General features: G+C 34.3%; 5 protein-coding genes across 9 annotated transcripts in view; 1 reads left to right on the forward strand and 4 right to left on the reverse strand.

Annotated features, from left to right (window-relative positions):
- Positions 1 to 9,966, reverse strand: part of LOC149490362 (ubiquitin-conjugating enzyme E2Q-like protein 1) — a 40,684-nt gene extending 30,718 nt beyond the window's left edge. Inside the window, exon 1 of the mRNA XM_089703561.1 lies at positions 9,801 to 9,966. The gene's annotated coding sequence lies outside the window, so the exon portion shown is untranslated. The remainder of the gene's footprint in view (positions 1 to 9,800) is intronic.
- Positions 3,662 to 6,086, reverse strand: LOC149490365 (uncharacterized). Its single transcript, XM_089710151.1, has 2 exons — positions 5,342 to 6,086; positions 3,662 to 4,950 (listed from the first exon to the last, which is right to left on the reverse strand). The coding sequence occupies exons 1-2, from the start codon at positions 6,084 to 6,086 to the stop codon at positions 3,662 to 3,664; spliced, it is 2,034 nt and encodes a 677-aa protein (XP_089566277.1).
- Positions 9,967 to 10,226: 260 nt separating the features above from the next.
- Positions 10,227 to 16,303, reverse strand: LOC149490366 (solute carrier family 66 member 2). 5 transcript variants are annotated; one of them, XM_089703518.1, is made up of 7 exons: positions 16,186 to 16,303; positions 15,597 to 16,105; positions 15,390 to 15,526; positions 14,703 to 14,828; positions 13,881 to 14,097; positions 13,472 to 13,604; positions 10,227 to 12,484 (listed from the first exon to the last, which is right to left on the reverse strand). In XM_089703518.1, the coding sequence occupies exons 2-7, from the start codon at positions 15,797 to 15,799 to the stop codon at positions 12,428 to 12,430; spliced, it is 873 nt and encodes a 290-aa protein (XP_089559644.1). In that variant the 5' UTR covers positions 15,800 to 16,105; positions 16,186 to 16,303; the 3' UTR covers positions 10,227 to 12,427. The 5 variants fall into 5 exon arrangements, with proteins under 5 accessions (XP_089559644.1, XP_089559652.1, XP_089559635.1 ...); XM_089703526.1 differs by having other exon boundaries at positions 15,597 to 16,041; positions 16,186 to 16,297; XM_089703509.1 differs by having other exon boundaries at positions 15,597 to 16,295.
- Positions 16,304 to 16,890: 587 nt separating this feature from the next.
- LOC149490367 (mitochondrial import inner membrane translocase subunit Tim21) lies at positions 16,891 to 18,976 on the forward strand. Its single transcript, XM_089703618.1, has 3 exons — positions 16,891 to 17,311; positions 18,329 to 18,511; positions 18,752 to 18,976. The coding sequence occupies exons 1-3, from the start codon at positions 16,973 to 16,975 to the stop codon at positions 18,902 to 18,904; spliced, it is 675 nt and encodes a 224-aa protein (XP_089559744.1). The 5' UTR covers positions 16,891 to 16,972; the 3' UTR covers positions 18,905 to 18,976.
- Positions 18,939 to 20,750, reverse strand: LOC149490368 (transmembrane protein 231). Its single transcript, XM_089703607.1, has 5 exons — positions 20,471 to 20,750; positions 20,231 to 20,400; positions 20,024 to 20,152; positions 19,652 to 19,877; positions 18,939 to 19,432 (listed from the first exon to the last, which is right to left on the reverse strand). Exons 1-5 carry the CDS (start codon positions 20,607 to 20,609, stop codon positions 19,173 to 19,175), a joined length of 924 nt encoding a protein of 307 aa, XP_089559733.1. The 5' UTR covers positions 20,610 to 20,750; the 3' UTR covers positions 18,939 to 19,172.
- Positions 20,751 to 21,662: the final 912 nt, after the last annotated feature.

A 21,662-nucleotide genomic window follows, 5' to 3' on the forward strand; every position in this document is an offset into this window, starting at 1 on the left:
CCAATATGGGTTTTTTTTCTCAATAAGTCAGGGATGAAAAATATAACTAAAAAAAATACTGCCATTCCATCCATTTTGGGACTTCTTCTTCTTCGTCATATCACTCTCGTCAGAGCGAACGTGGTCAACATGAGGTTTGGGGGGGTAGATGTTACCCGCTTCACGATATTCCGCCATATCTCTCTGTTTCCTGGCATTCCGCTACACTCGTGAAGTGAATCGCCAATCTGAATCCGCCAACAGCCTTAATTTGATCGGTCCATCGAAATGGATTCCAAATTGTAGCACGAGGCAAAAAGCTTTTTTTAAACTGTTGTCAAGATGGTGTGGATGAAATTTAAGCGTGTGTGCTATATGGTGGTGGAATTTAGCAGCAGACAGCGATCCAAACAGTTCATCAGAGAACTCTCTATGATAGATGCGTTACAATACGCATAAGTATGCGACTTCTCTACGCAGTAATAGAGAATGAAGCCGAGAACGAGTCGCACAGCACATAATGACCCATTGTTCTAAAATATATTCTTCATGGGTAGATATATATTATGTTGTTGGACCCATTAGTGTAATTTTAACAAAAAATGTCAATGTCCATTATAGGAACCAAAGCAAATCCAGTCATGGACAATTGTTGTACAATATTGGAACCCTTTGTTTGAAATCGTCGTGATAGGTATATTATTAATCAGAATGAAAAGACAATACAGAAAAGGGCATGTAATTAATACCTTTAAAAAAAGTTTATTTTCGACATATGTCCATAAATGGATATATCCATAGAATTAAATCCAGTTATGGACACTGAAGAATTTTATTTAAACAACATAACCTATCATGATACTAAATCGTGTAATATTTCATACAATTAACTACTATAAATAAAAGTAATATCAAATTTTGCTAACATTTATAAAAAAATTCTTATAACCAAAATTGTGTCCTCACTTCCTTAAGGATTTCCTTAGTAAAAACGGATTTCTTCGAAACGAGTCGCAGCAACTAAACATAACGTTCTGCCATCTTCAAACGTTTTGGCCGAATAAGATGAAATGTCGTATTTTGATAGCTTATGAACCAAACTTTTATTTTAAGTATTGCCAAATTATATAACGTTAATTTTGGTCTTAATATTTAAATTTAATATTTATTTTGTCCATTACTGGATGCTTGTCCACCACTGGTGCCGTTACCTTACCTACTTTTCTAGTGACTCTACAAAGTTCAAAGCACTTTAAAAAGTTCAATAATATTTTTAGTCAATTTATACTCTTCACATGTGGTTTAAATATGTTCATAAAGCTTACTGAGGTTAATGCATTACCAATAAAAGAAATATCTGTTCGATAGTCTCAAGCTCTGGCTCAAGATGATAAAGACCTCTTTTAGAATTATTTATCTACATAAGATAAGATAGAAATTTAGATTTAAAAGAAGTGAACTTATTATCTATACTAATATTATAAAGAGGAAAAGTTTGTAAGTATGTATGTATGTATGTATGTATGTATGTATGTATGGTTTTCACGCAAAAACTACTGGACCGATTTCAAAAATTCTTTCACCATTAGAAAGCTGCATCTTTACTGAGCAACATAGGCTATATTGCATTTTCAAAAAAATTAGAGATCCTTACCAAAAATGCAATAATGTAACCCAAGGTGTAAAAAAATCTTCAATAAAAAATCTGTCATCGCGTGCGCTGCGGAATCCATTGAAGATAGAACAAAAAAATGTTCTACGGTATTATAGAATGGATCAATATCTACAAGAAAGTCCGCGATACCATATGTCCATCTTCAGTAGTTATGTTACTACAACAACTTTTTTACGTTTTCAAAGTAAATAGAAGTGCCGACAGTAATCAAACCATGTTTACGATACACATATATTAATCCTTATCCCATTAAATGATGTTTTATTATAGACTGTTTCAATACCAGCAAAATACTTTTTAAATGAAAAGAATTGGATATTCCATTCAAAAGATATAACGAATTTTTAAAAGTGTCAATCTACAGAAAATAGTAGGTATACTGTTCGAGCAGGCCGTAGTGCGGGGGTCATGGAGGAATTCTACCAATATGCGTCTTGACGGAACACAGTGGGGTTTTGGTCGGTAGGAATCCGACATAACCCACGGCCCCTCCCCCGGAGGCCGTGGGTATCTATGAAAGATTTCCCCACTAAAACAAAAAAAAAAGGCTGTAGTGCGGGACGGGGTAAAGGTGATTATCATGTGATTAAAAATTAAACCTATAGTCCGACCTATAGTAGACTTTTCACTGTAACGATATCGCTATCTATGCGGATGAAACCGCAGGGCATTGCTAGTAATCAATAAGTAGGTATATTTTCTTATTAAAATCGTAAGGAAGAAAAAAATACAAATTTGTATTTATTTCATTATATTATTTCATTTATTTCATTATATTATTCAACAAACAACAATAAGGAACGATGGAGGAAATGGCATGTGAATTTATGTACCAAGACTGTAAGTATAAAGCTATTGTAGATAGAGATCATAATACGTGAGGGTTAAGCATATTATAAATTATACTACTATAAATACAGTAAGTACAATTCAGTTTACACAAAAGGAATAGAAAAAAAAAACTACTTTATGAGAAGCTGTGATCAGTAGGGTCAGTAGTCAGTTGACATTATTTAGTAGGGTCCTGACTCTAGATACTGTCTTTTCACTTAGAAAATAGTAATTTATATATCTGAATACGCGACAATAACGGCGTTAGCATGTTATAAATAATTATACTTTATAGTTAATGAATATATTATACCTACATATTATGTTCATATTAATTCACTTCGAAGATTGATGCGTTTTTTTAAGAATATTAATGCACCTTCAGTACATAACTATTACTTAACATGTTATAGTTCTATTGAAGCTTTTATAACCAACTAGGTATGACCTTTAAGAGCTGTTATGACTTATGACATAACAATTGAGGCGTAAGCGTAGGTAGCAGATTGTTCATTCAATAGATAAGTACTACCGGATATCTTGACAGACCCTCTTCTGTGATAGACTCTATTGTTATAAGTATAGGATTAACACCGGGAAACGGTAATGCATAGCTTTGTTTACGTGCTCCGGACGTGCTTTCAACACTAATAATTAGTACCTTGGTACCTATCGATACTGTTAACACTATACACCCATATCGGTATCATAATTAAAAATTATTTGCTGTATAATTGATAAGTTCACTGCGAAATCAGTATGTGTGGAGCGATCTTTTTAAATATTTTATTTCCTGTTATTACACAACCGAGCAACAGATACAACAAGGTAAAAATTACTTGGTGCTCCAGATTCCTTTAGAAAATAAGTAAGGTCTGGCAGTAGGTAGTAGGTACTGGGCTCTCACTCTGCATATATGTGTGTACCTACCTAACCAATTTTAAATATTCAAAATTTCAATATTATAACAGCTACCTACACCTAATTTAATTTGGGTAATAAATTACCAAGTAGATTTTTAGGTACGTATCAATTATTTTGATAACCGTTAAAACTGACTTGTTGTATCGTGGTTTGAATTTCACTGGTTTTATTCTTTTTTTTTTTTTTTTTTTTTATTCATGAATAGGTAAACATTTGGCCGCTGTTTCACCTGATGGTAAGTGACAACGCGTCCTAAGTTGGAACATGTTTACCTAGAAGGTGCCTATTCACATTTGCTTTAAATTTGGATAGATTGTAAGAAGGTGGAAAAACTGTATTCGGTAGAGAGTTCCAGTCCTTAGATGTTCGCGAGAGAAATGATGACGTGAATCGCTTTGTGCGAATTTTAGGGATGTCTACAACATAAGGATGGAAATCTGCTCCGCGTCTGGTTGTTCGATGGTGAAAAAGTGATGCCGGTATCAAGTTATGTAACTCCTCGGCACATTCACCAAAGAATATTCTGTAAAATACCGACAAACTGGCAACCTTACGACGATGCTCGAGGCAGGTCAATTTAGAATTGACCAATACGTCATTGTTAATAAGCCTTTTCGCTCGTTTTTCGATTGAATCAAGTGCTGACAGTTGGTAATTCGCAGCCCCAGCCCATAGGTGACAGCAGTACTCTACACACGACCGAACTTGTGCTTTATAGAGATTCAGAAGCTGTTCCGGTGTAAAGTACTGCCTTACCTTGGCAAGTATACTTAGCTTCTTTGCTGCAACACTTGCTTTGGATTCAATAAAAGTTTTGTAGTTTAAATTTGGAGAGAGCGTAAGACCAAGAAGATCCAATCTGTCGGATAATTCCAAAGATACTCCGTGAAATGTTGGTGTAGACTTTAATTGACTTCGTTTCGCTGTAAACAAACAAGTTTGCGTTTTCGATGCATTAAATTCCACACGATTGCCGATGCCCCAATTAGATATTTTGTTCAAACCTATATTTAAACGATCAAGCATTGCATCACGCTGTTGTTGAATCTGCACCTCATTCTGTCGTGAGTCGGATATGTAACTATCTATAATTGTAGTGTCATCTGCATACCCATAAATACCTGGTCCGAAGAGGTCGTTAATATGGAGCAAAAAGAGAGTTGCAGATAAGACTGACCCCTGAGGGACACCTGCATTGACTAGATGGATGTCAGAGGAACATCCTTCAACTGTGACCTGAAAAGAGCGGTTCCTCAAAAAGTCACTAATCCAAGTACATAAGTCCGGGCAGATTCCAAAGGATGGAAGTTTACGTAAAAGGCTCTCGTGCCATACTCTATCAAAGGCTTTAGAGATGTCCAAAGAGACGGCTAGTGCTTCTCCCTGTCCATCAATAGCCTGCCCAATCGTGTGCGTCATGTGTACCAAGAGGTCTCCGGTTGATCTGTTTCGACGGAATCCATACTGGTGGTCGCTTAGAAGATCGTTACCTTCAAGATACAACATGAGATTTTTATTTAGTAGGCGTTCCATAACTTTACCTAGAATAGAAGTTATTGAGATAGGCCTGTAGTTAGTAGGATCGGCACGAGAACCTTTTTTGGGAATAGGCTGTCTTCTTAGCGTGGACATCAGAAGACTTTTGTGCACGAGCATTTGCCCAGTTCAAATAAGCTAGATGTTTTTTGGATTCAGCGCGTTTACAAACAGCATCAAACCAAGGACGGGATTTATATGAAGCAGTGGTTTCTGAAAAAGGAATAAAATATTCCATTGCCTGTCTGATAACGTCTGCGACGGCGGTAGCGCAAGCTGTCGGATCGTCAGAAGAAAAACATATTTGACGCCAGGGGTAAGATGAAAAAAAGTGCCGCATTTCGTCCCAGTCAGCCCATTTATATCGCCAGATGCGCCTAGTTGTTTGAGGATTACTATCCGGCGGAAAGTATGCTGCTACGGTTTTAATTACACAATGGTCTGAAGAACCTAAGGGTGACGAAATGGTAGTAGAATATCTATCTGGGTCAGAAGTAAGAAACAGATCAAGACAGTTGGCTGTGTGACCTTCAACGTCGGGAACCCTAGTAGCCTGTTTCACAAGTTGTGTGAGATTCAGCGACACTGCAAGACTGTATGATTCCTTACCAGCGTGGTCAGTTTTAAGATAGGGAAATAACCAATCTTTATGGCAGGCGTTAAAATCTCCTAAGAGAACAAGCTGTGAAGACGGGTATATTTGCTGGATGGAATCAGCAGCTTCGCTTAGGTACTGGAACAATTGTGTTGTACCCCAATCACCTGTATGGGAGCGATAAATATTTCCGTAAACTATTTGGTCTGCACCGAAGTCAACAAGGAGCCAGAGTACTGAAAAATCTGGATTTTCAAAGTTTCGAAGACGCTGATAACAGATATTGTCTCTAATATACGCGCACACTCCGGCCTTTGGCTTAAATTTGTGTTCAAGTACAAAGCCGGGATAGTTGAGGTATGCTGTGCTGGATGGTGTTTTTATTTGTGTCTCAGATAGAAAAAGCAAATGCGGTTTCTCAGTCTCGAGGTGGTGGTGGACTGGATCGATATTTGAGTGCAGACCACGAATATTCGAGTGATGCACTTTAAAGGGGAGGAAGTGCGACCGCTGTATAAACTTATTTCTTTTCTTTGTACTTTTCATTTCTGTTTTTTTTTTTTTTTTTTGTGAATAGGCAGGTGAGTGGCAGTTGATCGAGGTGAAGTGAACTGGTTAATTCGAAGCAAACAATAATAGAGCACTGGTGGGGGTCTGATGTCGGAGACTGCGGGGACGCCCGTACCCCCCCGGCAATCGCCATCGGGTCCTCCCATCCGGTCGCCAACCGGCACGATGGGGCAATTCCGGGATTTTGCGCAAGCGGCGGGGCAGCCTTTCGTAGGTGGCTTTCCTACTACTTGGGCCCCCTACAACTAGCGGTCGGCCAGCGGACAACCGTGCTACGGATCCCGCTACCCTCCGAAAACAGGCACCCGGCGCACCACTAAAGATACTTCATGTAACCAATAAACACTAACACAACTGATCAGACCCAAACACCCGAATTGGCAGCACTGGAACTCGTGCCGGAACACGAAACCGCTTGGCGGCACGTCTCTATCCAGTGGGTGGTTACAAGCCACGACAGGGTCTCCCACCAGTTGACTACTCATTTGGCACTACCCAGGGAACACGTGTAGGGTATCTAGAGTCGTTGCCTACGGACGCGAGTAGTGTTGTTCCCCAAAAATTCACAACGGATTAAACAAATGGCATTTTAAATTCGTTATTTTTATTTAATATTACTTTGCGTTTCTTTCAAGTTATCTTTCGTTACGTTTAAATGGAGTAACCATCCTTGAAACCGCAACCTAAATTCTAACTTTAAATTTTGTTAACACTTCATAAAGTTAATTAGCGCGTAAAATCAACCCTTGACTATTTAAAGCTGCAGATGATGTTCCATAATTAGGTTATAAAGCTCCAATGTGGGCAATGAAAATTATCTTTGCGTATATGAGATAACATGTGCAATTTATTTTCACGATCGTCGCAAGCACGTGTCACCACTCCGCCGACAGAACGTTATACAATATACACACACGGACACACCTATATATAGGTTACAGCAAGAATGGGGACACGACAACAATGTATCAAGCTTAGGTATCAAGTATGACATTTGTATTGTAAGTATAATATGTTGCTCATATAGAGCGAAATCGTTAAAAACGATCTCATCTACATCCACAACACAAAATTCGTTGAATATTCACTCACGAGTCACGACGCTTTGTGGGTATGACAGATAAACGGTTTAAGATTTGTGTCGTGGCTCTGTTCTATTTTTCATGCGTCACGTCTACTTTGCATCAATACAATCTAGCATAGGGCACAAGACGCATTTTAGACCCTCAACTTAACTAAGTACACACTTAGTATTTTAGTATTTTTTATATCAATAAATCGACAAATACTATTCAATATACATATAATTATACTAAATGAAATGTAATTAATCTTCAACTATAAAATAATAAATTTTAACAAAATTAAGACACCATTATTTATTAAATTAAAATTTATATTTATTTAATTTGCGAATAGTGATGTTAAAACTCTATCTAAATCCCAATAATATATAGGTATATACGTTATTGTATTAAGTACGTTATTTTTATTTGAATTAGTTATGGGATCAAGTACGACCGTCAATGTCAAAAGGTCATCTAAGAGTTCCTGAATTGTAATCAATTATTAATCTCGAGGAGAGACGCAATTCTCTAATAAATTTATTAGTTCTATTCTTTCAAATATTATGCGTTTGGTATTTCATAGATATTATTTAATATTTTATTTCATGAAGATTAAACTAGGCTACCTACTGAGTAAAGTTAATTTTAGTGGATTGACGAATGACGATCACTGTTTTTTTATAAAACATTCCTATTTCACGCATTGAGATAATATTACTATACGTATGGAGGAGACACCACGAACAAAATCTGTGCGCCATTTTTTTGCTCTAACTAAGTTTTAAAAATTATTATCTAGTTAGGTTCTTACCGATGAAAGTTATTCCTTTGCACATTTCCGTATTATTTGTATTATTTGTGCAATATCGTAACATACACGAAGGCATATTTGATGCGTTTCACTTTAAAACCATTAAAAAAAACCGCTCAACATACGTCATGTGGCGTATGTTGAGCGGAACATAAGTGATGTAGGCGGTGTCGTCTCCATGTATATCTCAATGATTTCACGTTAATTTTTTTAATGGGGAACTACAATTTAAATTAATTATTAACGGATCATTGAGTTATGGTATCTAGACGTAATTAATAATAAGATTGTACACAATAGCGATGGCGTCGCTTTATGAATATTGAATACTATTATTGTTATTTGAATATCGTTAGACGTCTTTATAATACTAGATAATAACGGTCATTTGCTTACTCTCAAATTGCAAAATGAAGTGAAACGAACGGCGAGGGTGTGAAATGGAGGAACCTACCCATAATAATATCAATCCCGACATACCGTACCTATAATGATCTGAATACATTTATTGAGTTAGTATTTTCCGCCAAAGTAGACAACACGAAAATTAAAATACTAAATAGTCAGGTACTTACGATGTTTTAATAACTCAGGCCCCAGAATCACAGACACAATAAAAAATAAAAATAAATAATAGAAAATCTATTGTGTCGTGGACCGATCGGGCCGTTCGGGGCTCAATGGGTTAATTAAAACTAAACAATTTATGGTATGTACATAGGGGCTGCTGTCGTTCAGTAATTTAAATTTAACCGATTTTAGAGCAGCTGCAACGTATGTATGATCAAAAAATAAATTGTCTATCAAGTCATCGTCATACTCATCCTATACGTAAGTACTTACCTACTCAGAATAAAAAGTATGAGTAATTAATAATAAGTAAATAATTAAAATGAAATGAAATTTTATTTGTCTATCTATGTTTTACAACTAATGTGCGACAGAGTAATACTATGGACAATGAATTCCACCAACGTCTGTCAACTAAATCCATTCACTTTTCTGAGAATCAAAATATTTTAGGAAACAAACAACGTAATCAAATGGTAAATAGTGACCCCATAATATCTTTATAGAACCCCATGTAGAGCGATACATATTTTTCCAGTTAACTTTAACTGAGCAGCAACCACTATCCAAAAATCAAAATTATTAAATAACTTGACTGAAATGCTTAAAACCTTATCAGAAAGTTTCGGGTCATAGAAAAAAATACTTTTGCAATATTATACAGATAGTGATAGTATAGCGAAATTATACATACTTTTACCAATTTAACTACGTCCACACTTCGCATCTGTTACTATAAGCTATGTGTTGTGGTTTTATTGAGATAACAACGAAAACATAAAATTTTCCGAGCTTTATAGTATGCACTCGAGTTGCGGATGTTACTGCAGATGCAAACGTATACGAGAGAAATATTATTTATTGACGTGCGACAGCTTTGTTTGATAAACCAGTATGTTTATCAAGAGGAAACAATGTACATAATATTATTATTTTTGTAGTTGTTTATACTGTTAAAGCTCTGATTATGTTATTAGCGTTAAAAGAAATTGTAAATTGGTCGATAAATATTCATAATCTCTTCAATAACGACTTTATAAAAGCAATTTAATAGAACAGCTATACAATGATACAATCTTTGTATACAATTTAAAATATTGTCAATGAATGGCCATTCATTGACGGGGATTGAGGACGTTTAGCCAACAACGTTGCGTAAATAAAGTTAATGCATTGCTTTATGCGTTCTATTTTTAAATAATACCTACTACGATAAAAGATTTTTCTCTACAACTATCTTACCTTATAGTCCACAAATCGTTTATTTAATTATCGCCAGCTCTCCCATACGCCCAAGCGGCGGTAAGAAACCCCGCGCACTGAGGGCATTTCAATACACTCCGCGTGAGGGCGCCCTCCGGCTCCTGACACAACCTCGACCATCGATCCACCCTTACGCTTCCCTATTTCGCAATCTTAATACCTAGAGGCATAAGGTTCAAATTTGTGGAACACCCTCGGTGCTCCCGGAGATGTATCCCTTGCTGACGTTACCCGCATGGGACTAAATGCGCGCAGATTACTGGCCTTAGCCTTACACAATACGTATGTACATAACGCTGCTAGCCGTGACGCGCTCTGTTGCTTCTTCATAATTGACAGATTAATTCATTCATTAGGTACAAGAATAGAATCCTTTGTGTGCGATCGAGAAGAAAAACAAGTCGGTATAAACAAACAACTTTATTAATGTAATAATATGAATAAGAATGGTTAACTTCTAAAATCACAACATATGTACGTTTCTTAACTCGCAATAAATTATTTCGTTAATTGACTAATAATGTCAATTTCATTTGTTAATTAAAATAATTAGATGACTTAATATCATTTTAATACATATATTTTATTTATACATATTTATGATATGTATCACATGTTAAATTTCTCTCAATTTTGCGACGCAGTCAAATCGTTTTGTAATCATTATTATGCGTATTATGTAGGATATAACATAATAATTACAATTGATTTTAAAACTAAGATTTCGTTACAACTGCATTTATAAGATTTCTTAAATTGAGAACGTTACGCTTTAAAAATTCCCTTGTTATTGGAAATGTCGATTAACATAATATACAAAAAAATGAAATTCATGACATTATACATATTTAATAAATTATAACATAGTTACTTTAAAAATAAACTTTACACTAATGACTTAAAAAATGTTTACATTACAACAACGTCAAGTTGAGGTATAATTTTCTACAAAAGGAAGAAATATTATGACTAACTGTACTTCTTTCCCATTGAACTAGATATAAATCGATTTATTCAGATATTATTTTTTCGAATAATATGGATTAAAAAAAACATTACGTTTAAAAATACTCGAGATAAATTAATTTATCATGAAATGATCTGTTACAGTTAAAATGTACTTTTTCAAATTAAAACTGTTTAAATGTACTTTTGTTTTTAAAGTCTTCGAGCATTCGAGCATTAAAAATACTTCGTAATACTGGATAATTGTATCATGTACTATAACTGTTTAAAGTGCTATGTAACAACGCATTTTACAGAGGTACATTATGATTTAACAATAAAATGCAATTGAAATGTACACGGTCAGGTTTCACAATATAAACGCATCTCTTGTGTACTTACTATCTGCAATCGGAATAAAGTTTAACAATAAGTATTAATCAAAATATATAAAAATACTATTTCTATTTCCTACAGCTTTAAACAGTGTTAATATAATTTTATTGTGCAGCATTACTTTTATAATAATTAATTTTATTATCCAATCTAGCGAAAATAAATAAATCTTACTCACAAAAATGTAAGTATATTATTTCTTTGATTTTTTTTCAAAAATTTGCTAAACCGGTTGAATAAGGCCTTTAAAACGACTATCAATTTCGAAGTATTCTTATGAAATAGTAATTTATATTGTTCATAGAGCTATGAAAACGTCATCAATTCTATAATATATTATGTATAAAACAATATAAACATTAAACAACACACATCGCAATAAATAATTATTTAAAGATTAATATATTTTATAATTTATAAATTTGTACCTATATTCACACTAATATAAATAAAAGGTAAAGAAAAAATGTAGTCTCATTGGTTCGACAGCAATAGCACCATACCAAAATATAAAAAAGACGACAAAATTATCCGAACCGTTCCTATGGCTACCTTAACTTTCTACCAAATGTACACATACAATGAGACTCCACATACAAAAATCATCCATCCCACTACATAGCAAAAATCACGACCCAAATAAAGCACGTTTTATAAAACGATGAGACTAACTTCAATAGCCATCAACCCGCGAATATTTAAATTTCAGACTCAATGTGAGTTGGATCATTTCTGCACTAGAGTCCGCCTGCTCGTTGAGCGCATTGGATACGCTCCGTCCATAGCCTCCGTCGAAATTCGAATTGCGAATATTACGTCACTTCGTAAATTAAACTAAAAGGGGAAGTATTTAAAGGCGATATTAGCTTGCGCTGGCTTAGGGAGAGGCGCGTTAATACTAAAACCAAGAAGCTTATATCTAATACACTGGAGATTTCAGTATGAACATTAACTTGTAACAAGAAAATATGACGTTGAATGACGCCTATATGTTTTTTTATCCCAATCATACCTAACTTGGCAAGTTGGTGTGAAAGGGATAAAAAAACATACAGTCGTCATTGAAGGTCATATTTTCTTGTTACAAGTTAATGGTCATAGTGCAATCTCCAGTGTATTAGATATAAGCTTCTTGACTAAAACAGTCACAGAGCCGCAACAGTCTATGCGTGTATTGGTCATAAGGAATGGAAGATGTGGCACAGCGGAGGCCAGTACACGCGGAAGGCGTTCAGCGAGTGCTATAAGTCAGTCTCGGTCCACTGCTAATCCCCGCGGCGCAGGCGGCGCGCGGCCGCCGTGTTGTGCCTGTACCACCATACCTGGAATACGGAGAGATTATATGACATTCTGAACATTTTATATAATTAAATTATGTCATATTTCGAAAATTATAAGTTATTAAATAAAATTTTGTCATGACAGATATTAGCTATATTTTATTTAAAACCCCGCAGTCATAGTAAATACTGGAATAGCAAAACAATGCATGTTCTATCACTTTCTATGGCGTATCCACACATGCCGCCGGGTTTCAGACCGCCTCGCCGCTGAACGCAGGCTTTATCGGCGGCAAATTCGCTTCATTTCGAAGCCGCAAGCAAACTGCCGCCGGCAACCAAAAGCCGCGAGTGCCGCAGGTAAAAGATGTAAAAGGTGCATGTGTGGATGTGCCATTAACAGTTCGCCCGAGGAGCAACATTTAAAGTTTCAAGCAACATTGTCGATCAACTATAGCTCGACATTTAATATGGGCGTTTATTTTAAGGGAAATATTTATTTTGTCCAATAATTTACAAGACGAAAAAACATACATGAAAAAATTAATGATTTTTGTGTACAAATGAAGTTGATCATGAATCATGATAAAAGTATAAAGTTTATGAGTTCTTTTGTCCTTTACAGTGATGAATAGATAAATTTTTATCTTTTATTATATGCTGTTATCCTAGGCTATTAGACGAAAACATATTTACACACTTAAAAGATAAAGATTTAACCTACAGACTACAGTTGTTTAAAATTTTTAATATCATAATGAATATTAATAGTATGTACAATTTAAAGAAACATGTAAAATAGATATATTTAAAAAATATATTTTATCCTTTAAGTTGATTAAATTATTCTAAAAGTATTTTATAGGATTTCCTGTATTAATGGGAGGTATATTAATACTAAAATTATAACAACTGCAAGCTAACTAAATCTAACTTTTGCGAAGAATGATACTGCAAAACTAAAATATTATATCCTGCGAACTTTGCAATCATTAAAACAATATTTATTGTTACTGATAAGATACTAACTTGTAGCAGAATGACGATATCTAGCGTCACTTGAAGGCTGCCGCAGACCCAGAACTGTGTGGGCGCTTCTCTGATCACAAAGTATGCAGTCTTGAAGATGTCACCAAACGTCCACATTATAACCATACTAACACTACAAGTAATAAAAAACCAGTTATCATGTGAATAAATATGGTAAACAATTCATTTAAAACACTCCAATTACAAATCTTAATGGTTGTAAGTTATTATTATTATATGTTGTTATCAATTTGATAGATTAAAATGTTTAAACAGTATTGAAACATTAATTTTAAATAATTTTTTGTGTGTTAGATGCCATTATAAATTCTGAAGTCTATGTGTAATATTTTGGTACTAATAATAAATTAACTGTACTTTTACTTATCATAATATGTATTTTGATTACCTCATTCCCTCTGTACTTTTATTTTGGTGATTTTTGGCAATCTGAGGCGCACCAAGCATAGCCTCCGTGAATACTGCTAGGAAGCCAATTAGTTCGACGAATGGGGAAAATTCTATTAATAAATACGTAATAGCTGCCCCAAGCACTGAGAAGACTAACATACAGTCTACATAACTCTGGAAGTCAGTCCAAGCCCAAAAATATTTTCTATCCATATCTGAAACATACCAATACATCATTATTTACATTAACTGTGTAGTCATGTGTAGCAATAAGAGATTTTGTTAATATAATATATGTATATATAATATATATATTAATAATAATGTAACTTAATAATATCTTAAGTAGGAAACATCATGCACAGTGTCATTTAGAGATAAGATAATGAAAATATAAATACACAGTGACCTGGTCATTGCTCTGTCCACAAACGAGATAAAGTAATACTATGTTTGAGAATATTATATAACAATAGTATCAGAGCAATGAACCATGTTATACAAGCAATATTTAAGTTTGGTGGACTGATGAATTGGATTTAAAACAAATGTACATTCCTGATTATTTTCCTTCAATCACCACATATCAAACATGAATTTGAACGAAAACTCAAACAAAACGAACCACATGCCACACAGTATAAACAAAACAAAACGTGTACACAAATAATGAATGTATAAATGGCAATATACCAAGCCATGACATATAAATCCAAAGTTAGAAGCGTGTACATCACTGGTTGCTGCAACAAAAATGATTGATGAATGAGTAAATCATATAGGTCACGCAAACTGCATTCAACAAGGTGACTGGACTTACCGTAGAAGCGGCGCGGCTTCTCCCCGCCCGTGACGCCGCTCTGCTGCCCGAGCCAGCGCGCTGTTTCGTCTGGCTGAGCTGAGCCATTTGTACAACACAATAGTATATATAACATGAATATTGCACCTAATTCACCAATCACACCAACCACCAAACAAAACATAAAATAAATGTTAAAAATAAAAAGATAAATTATATCAATAAATAATAAGGATGAATATAATAACTGAAAAATATAAAATAATAAAGGAAAAGTTAATTTATATTCATAAAAAAATGTAAACACTGCCACCAACTAAAAATCAAGTTAGAGAGAAAAAAAATTACATAAGTAATAATTATGTGTAAATAATACAGAAGCATAGTTTTTATACTGGAATATTATAAATATAAGAAAGAAGACAGTGAAGTAACTAAAGAATTCCTTAAAACCCCTTTCCACAATAAAAGTTAATTATGTTTATTGAAGCAATTCTGTGGTTATGTTACAGACATTACTATTTATAAGTATTTATATTCATTCAATTGGTATTGAATATGTAACATTTCTAAGTCAACATACTACTATGAAGTATTTTAATTCTACTAAAATTTTAACATTTCAGAAACATGACTAATTATACATGACTGTTTTCAAAAAGGCATGCAAACAGTTAATACAATAACATAAAAAGTTTTCATACTAACCTGTAAATATTCTCTCTCTAGCTCTTATGATTTGATTCTTTTTCCTCACATTCACACACAGATGAATCATTATAAACATTGTTATATTCATTACAATACTTTGTATTAGAAGAGGTATCTCATACCGCTTTCCAAACCTGCCAGGAGCATTCACATTAATTTATTGCATCCTTATAAATGATGCCACTCTACAATGATAATACTTACCAGAATAAAATCCTAAGTGTATTGGCTATTAACAGTGTTAAACACACATACAGTGAAAAGCCTTCTGCATCCTGAGTCTTTTTAATTTGTTTATATTGTGGAATGTAAGGCGCAATACCTCCGATTATCATCGCTCCCGCTGCTCCCCAGCCAACGAGGTGGCCTACTGTTAGCCCCAATTCATCAGATATAATCCAATCCATGATAAAAAAAATATATTCTTTTATTTCTTTTCTTATTTTGATTTAACACATTGGCAAGTGTCACTAACGATTTCCATATTCACCACATTGTATTAATGTTTATTCTGCATAAAATTAATATTAATGTTCGAGTTCCTTACTTCCTTTGGCAGTAGTTTCGATGGTAGTTTTTTCTTTGTTTTATTCCTTCAATGATTACTTTGATTTTGGGATTTTTCTGCGTCTTTTAGGAGCAGCTGTGCCTTTATTTATAAAAGATTTATGAAATGAATGAATCACTGATGATAAACTAAGATTTTAAGATAACTGTGGAACAATGTAAAAAAAATCTACAACTGAACCATTTTGATAACTTATTGAAGTGAAGTAAATAAATATGCAAAAACCTTTGTAGGTGTAGAAGACTGAACTCTGAAGACACTGATAAATTGATATTGAATTAAACTAAAATAAACTTCTATGAACATGCCAAATTGACAATTGGTTTGACGTTCACGGTTCAAGACTCAAATGACACCTTAGGGCGTATTCAGAAAGAAAGCTTGAAACTTATAAGCGCTTATAAGCGCTTATCGGCACTTATAAGCGCTGGTAACCCGCGCAGGAAAATATATGAACATGCGCTTATAAGCGCTGATCGGCGCAGACAAGTTTGTTGAAACTTGTTGGAACTTGTCGGCGCCTACCAGCGCTTATAAGCGCCGATAAGCGCTTATAAGCGCTTATAAACTTCAAGCTTTCTTTCTGAATACGCCCTTAAGTAATGACACTTATTTTTCTTAATTGAACTATTTGTTCAGGGCCCGGACGGTAGCAACTTGGATATAAATATATTTCATTCAATTTTTAGAGCGCGTGTATTGCACAAATTGCTTAGTGCACATCGTAGGCGGATGAGAGTTTAGTAAGTTCTCTTGAATTATAATTCAATCGTGCTTGTCTTTTAATGCCTGTGAAAAGCAATTAATGCTCTGTTTCTATGACCACAGAGTAAGTATTAAATTGATAGTCTATGATTGATAGAATTATATGTACTGACACTTGACAGTTGACAGATAATTTGACAATTTTGACTTTACTTCGTTGTATTCAGTTGTATTCATGTGCTATTTTTGTTATTTTTATGAATATGACATTTTGAATTAGATCATATGATTTCAAATATATTTTAAAATGAACTTATTATCTAAATCATTTTCTTTAATCCGATGCAATAAAAGTGTTCTACCCGTTTCAATTGGGATTTGGAGACCTAGTCTTCGATATCTTTCTAGTCAAAAGGAAGGAGGCCTGACTAAAAGTCGGTCTTCTCAAGATCGTGGGGATGTATCCACTGACGTTAGACCGCTTGGAGAAAAAATCAAAGAAACCACTAAAACTGTATCCTATACAGGAATTATATTAGTCGGTGTGGGAGTGACTGGAGTTATATTTTACTATGTTTTTAGAGAATTATTCTCCAGCAACAGTCCTAATAGTATATATTCAGTAGCACTTGAAAAGTGTAAAAATGTATGTATCTATAGTAATTTGAATTGTAACTACAGTAGCACCTCGTTAAGTCGAACCTCGATAAGTCAAAAACCTCCAAATCTCGAAAAAATGTCTTGTTCCCTTCCCTTCAAACCCGAAAACCTCCGTAACTTGAAATCTCGGCCCTCTGTTAGTCGAAATAATCACCGAGTCCCTCCAAGCCATTTTGGTACATATTTTCACTCTATAACTCGAAAAATTAAATTTGACCTCTGTATCTCGAACATGGCAACATTTTATTTTACAATCTTTATAACTTGATCATTTGGACTTTAACAATTTGCCGACAGTGCAGTACACTATATTGTTTCTTAGAAAATATTTTAGGAGTATACGATAATAAATTTATGACTCACGTAAACACGTGTTTGCATTAAGTAGGTATCTGATGACGAAATTATCGATTCAGTAGCTCAGAAAACCGATACTAATGATTAAGATGACATAGAAGACGTGAATAGTACATGCGCTCCATGCGTTTCCATCAAAGAGGCAAGAACCGCATTGAATACCTTACGAAATTTTATAGAGCAAACCAGTATCTCTGAAGAAGAAGAATTTTCTGTTCTTTATAGATTAGATAATGCTAGAGAACAACCAAATTATCTAAAGCAAAAAAAATACTGACTTTTTTAATGCCATATTTTTTATTTTAAAATGATTTGAAATAATGTTGATTTATAATAAATAAAAACATGTTCGTCACCTCTGCAAGTTGAATTTTAATGTACTTTACCTCTCTAACTCAAAATTTATAAGAATAAACCTCAAACTCTGTATGTCGAATCAAAATCCGCCTAAGTCGAAATCCTCCATAAGTTGAAAACTCTATAACTCGAATTTTTTGGCGTCTCCCTTGATATTCGACTTATAGAGGTGCTACTGTATATTAATTATAATTCCATAAAAACTTTAATGAGTTTTTAATATTACTTACAGTATTTTCTACACAACTTGGACCAATATCAAAGGTTTGATAAATGTTTTCAATTGTAGGATCCCAGAGTGGAGGATGCTTTAGGTGCTCCCATAAAGGGATATGGAGAAGAAACAACAAGGAGAAGGCGGACTCATGTCAGTCATGCTGTTTATGAGAAAAATGGAGTTAAGCACATGCGCATGAGGTTTTACATTAAGGGCATCAGAAATAAAGCTGTAGTGGAATTGGATATGCAACAGGTATATTTAATTAAACTATACATAATTCATTCTACAATAATGCAGATATAGAGAACCAGTGTTATTTTTGTAACATCAAAACAACAGCTTTGAATAAAAACAGTATGCTATCTAAATCAAAACAATATTATTTAGTTAATATTTCTTATAGAAGTGCCTTATCACTTTTTATACCTTTGTTATTTATATGTACACAGCAATTATTCACAGATTTTCTCATTATAAATATTTCTATTACAGAATGAGTATGGAAACTATATGTGCCGTTACTTACTTGTGCAGCTTGATGACTACAGTGGAAAAACTTTTATTATTGAAGACAATAGAGCAGAGTTGGACAAAACACCAGCCGAATTTAACGGCCAATTTCCAACATTAACACTAACTCAGTGAAAAACCAAGTGCTATGTATAAATTCATTAGTTAAGTTTTAGAAATGTGAATAAAATGTACAGACATATATTATGTTGGCATTTCTTTATTTTTATACCTTATTTGTATTTTATTTTTATCAAAAACAATCCTTTGTATTTTCTATAAATTGTTTCTGAAATAAACCATATTTTCAGTAACATATTATTACCTTCTGAATTAATATATGATTATGGTTTTTCTTACATTTTTGGGGTATTAACTAGCTTCATATTCCAATCTTGGAGCTTCATTGTGGTTTTTTCCAAGGAATGATTTCCCATGCCATAAGCAAACGATTGTTAAAAACAAATCTCTTTATTTTACTAAAGATCCAATAAAATACAACAACCATGGATAGATATTGAGGCCAGGCCCATTTGATTTCTTGCAAAATACTTGGAGTGTATAATATTTTCATTTCAGGTATATTGAGATTGATGTCAATAAGAAAAGTCCCCGTTGAACCAATTTGATTTCTTACATATATTGGTTTTACAAGAGTTGTTGCTGGAATAGAAGAATTAAATTTAATATTATCATGGAACAATGATCATTTTAAAACAAACACCTAAATAGATTAGATTTTATTTCCATGCGCACAAATCATTCTGCCAACATGGTTATTGTGTACTGAAATAAAATTGCTGAGTTATTCTTTTAATTTCTAACTTGCTCATATTATGTAATTTAAAAATTTGAATATTATTGCATGAAATGAATACCTACTCTCTCTTAAAAAATAGTCTTCCATCATCAAGTCCACATTATTTTCAGTATTTTTTGGTATAGTAAATAATGATATATTATTAGTTGTATCAATATGATGCCTTAAACATGGCAAATGTGAAGTTTGATCAAATTTCAGATGTCCATGAAACTTGAGACCAGAAGATGGTACTGCGAAATCTCTTGTTATAACGGCTAAGCTCTGCATTTGTAATAGACATACACTCTGTAAAAATATAAACATTATTGTCATACATGTATTTAGAAAGATATAGAAAAGAAGATGGTTACCACTTGTATCTTTTCTCTATAAAGAATTATTTATTTTATTTATATATTTTAATGAGTTTTGGCCATTTAAACTGTACTCACCATTAAATGGAAATCAAGGCCAAAAATTAAAATTATGGAAGAGATTGTGTGCATATTTGGTACATTTAAATTAAGTCTAAAATTTAACATATCATTCCTATTATCCTTATTGTAATCATGTTCTTGAATCTGAAATGAAACAATATTTTATCAGATCTGTTGCAAAGAAAGAATAAGTAATAAAATTGAATTTAATGACACTCAAACCTGAACCTCTGCACAATGTTCTTCAAAATCCTTATTTTCATAATTAATTATGTGTGTATCACCACATGTTAATGTAACACTAGGATCACTAGTTTCTGCTACAAGTAAGTAATCAAAGGTAGGGCGAATCACCGGCTTTTCATAAAAATAATGCGAATTTAGCCAAAAGCCTGAAATATTAGTTTGACAATTTAACAATAAGATTTTAGTTGTATAAACCATTCCAAATTTAGTATTTACCTCTACTTCTGTATGCTATTAAAAATGGTAAACCTATATTCAAAACTGTTGTGATGAACGTAAACAACATCGCTTTGGAGAGGAAATAACTTTTGTACTGAATTTCCACATTATAACTGAACAGCCTGTAAAGACCCATAGCAATTTAGTTATTCAATATAATGTATTGCGTATAATTAAGGCTACTTTGTACATTATAATAATCGTATATGCTATTTTAAGCTACACTTCAGGCATCGAAAATAAATCAATATTTGTTATTATTTATTTGCCGCTTCAACTGTTGTCTGTTGCCTAGCAACATATCATCGTTTATAGTGAATAGTCTAAGTACAGTTGAGGATACATAACTTTTTGGTAAGTGATTCCAGAGAAAGTTTTTTTCACAGGTTTTTTTTCTATGATTATGTAACTGAAATCAAACTAAATGCAAAATACAAATTATTTTATTATTATTATTATGTTTCTCATTTCCATAATACTCGGGTACCACCAGAAGGACAGTACCCGGATCTTTGGAAGGCTTACGTGGGGACACGGATCCAACACGCAGAGGCCCTTTCGAGAATTTTAATGTGTTGTGGGACACCAGCCGCAGCCTGCCCATGACTGCACTATAGAGATACAGCCCTGGGCAGTCCGCGGCCGATGTAGGACTATTGCAGGGTATGGAAATTTAATGATTGGGCTATGGATTGGGATGCTAAATGGACTGGTACTGAGGACTATGGGAAACTATGGCACCTGCCTTTCTACTAAAAGAAAGTAAAAATATGTTGGCAGGTGGTGACTCGCCCTCTCACTGTATGGGCCCCCGAAATAAGTCGCTGCAATAGTGCGACAAGGGGGCAACATATTGTGAGCAGCTAAGGGTGGAGAGGCGTCCCTGGACTTTAAACTACGATCACGCGCTCCCTGAGGGTCCAGCATCACGTGCCCACTCGCCACTTACGCTTCGCATCCACCCTTCGAGCTAAAAGCTCTCGCGACTCTTAAGTTAAGGCAAGCCAGAGGCGGGGGTCCTGTCCTCGTCAGGCTTCACTCCGACCGGCCGGTGAAGGCGAGCCGGAGATGAAGACAGGGGCCTCCCCCGGGAGCACTCGGTTCCCGCGGGGTCGCTACTCCCCGACACCCCGCCACAAGGTGTCCTGCGGGTTGACTGATTGCACGGGTGGAATATCTATTGTCACGT

The sequence above is a fragment of the Colias philodice genome, chromosome 2 (genome assembly GCF_061535455.1).
Source record: "Colias philodice isolate Cphi_HAF_F1 chromosome 2, ilColPhil1 Martin Lab GWU primary, whole genome shotgun sequence".
Lineage (NCBI taxonomy): Eukaryota > Metazoa > Arthropoda > Insecta > Lepidoptera > Pieridae > Colias > Colias philodice.

What these genes read in the sequence shown, in the direction of transcription:
- LOC149490365 (XM_089710151.1), bottom strand. Translation starts at nt 6,086, where the DNA reads ATGAAAAGTACAAAGAAAAGAAATAAGTTTATACAGCGGTCGCACTTC. An exon ending in AGCATACTTTCCGCCGGATA is followed by an intron (nt 4,951 to 5,341) that starts GTAATCCTCAAA and finishes CTTCTATTCTAG; the next exon opens with GTAAAGTTATGGAACGCCTA.
- LOC149490366 (XM_089703518.1), bottom strand. Translation starts at nt 15,799, where the DNA reads ATGGATTGGATTATATCTGATGAATTGGGGCTAACAGTAGGCCACCTC. An exon ending in ACACTTAGGATTTTATTCTG is followed by an intron (nt 15,527 to 15,596) that starts GTAAGTATTATC and finishes TGCTCCTGGCAG; the next exon opens with GTTTGGAAAGCGGTATGAGA. An exon ending in TAGAGAGAGAATATTTACAG is followed by an intron (nt 14,829 to 15,389) that starts GTTAGTATGAAA and finishes TTGGTGAATTAG; the next exon opens with GTGCAATATTCATGTTATAT.
- LOC149490367 (XM_089703618.1), top strand. Translation starts at nt 16,973, where the DNA reads ATGAACTTATTATCTAAATCATTTTCTTTAATCCGATGCAATAAAAGT. An exon ending in CACTTGAAAAGTGTAAAAAT is followed by an intron (nt 17,312 to 18,328) that starts GTATGTATCTAT and finishes TTTCAATTGTAG; the next exon opens with GATCCCAGAGTGGAGGATGC. An exon ending in TGGAATTGGATATGCAACAG is followed by an intron (nt 18,512 to 18,751) that starts GTATATTTAATT and finishes TTTCTATTACAG; the next exon opens with AATGAGTATGGAAACTATAT.
- LOC149490368 (XM_089703607.1), bottom strand. Translation starts at nt 20,609, where the DNA reads ATGGGTCTTTACAGGCTGTTCAGTTATAATGTGGAAATTCAGTACAAA. An exon ending in GCCTTGATTTCCATTTAATG is followed by an intron (nt 19,878 to 20,023) that starts GTGAGTACAGTT and finishes ATATTTTTACAG; the next exon opens with AGTGTATGTCTATTACAAAT. An exon ending in AGACTATTTTTTAAGAGAGA is followed by an intron (nt 19,433 to 19,651) that starts GTAGGTATTCAT and finishes CTTCTATTCCAG; the next exon opens with CAACAACTCTTGTAAAACCA.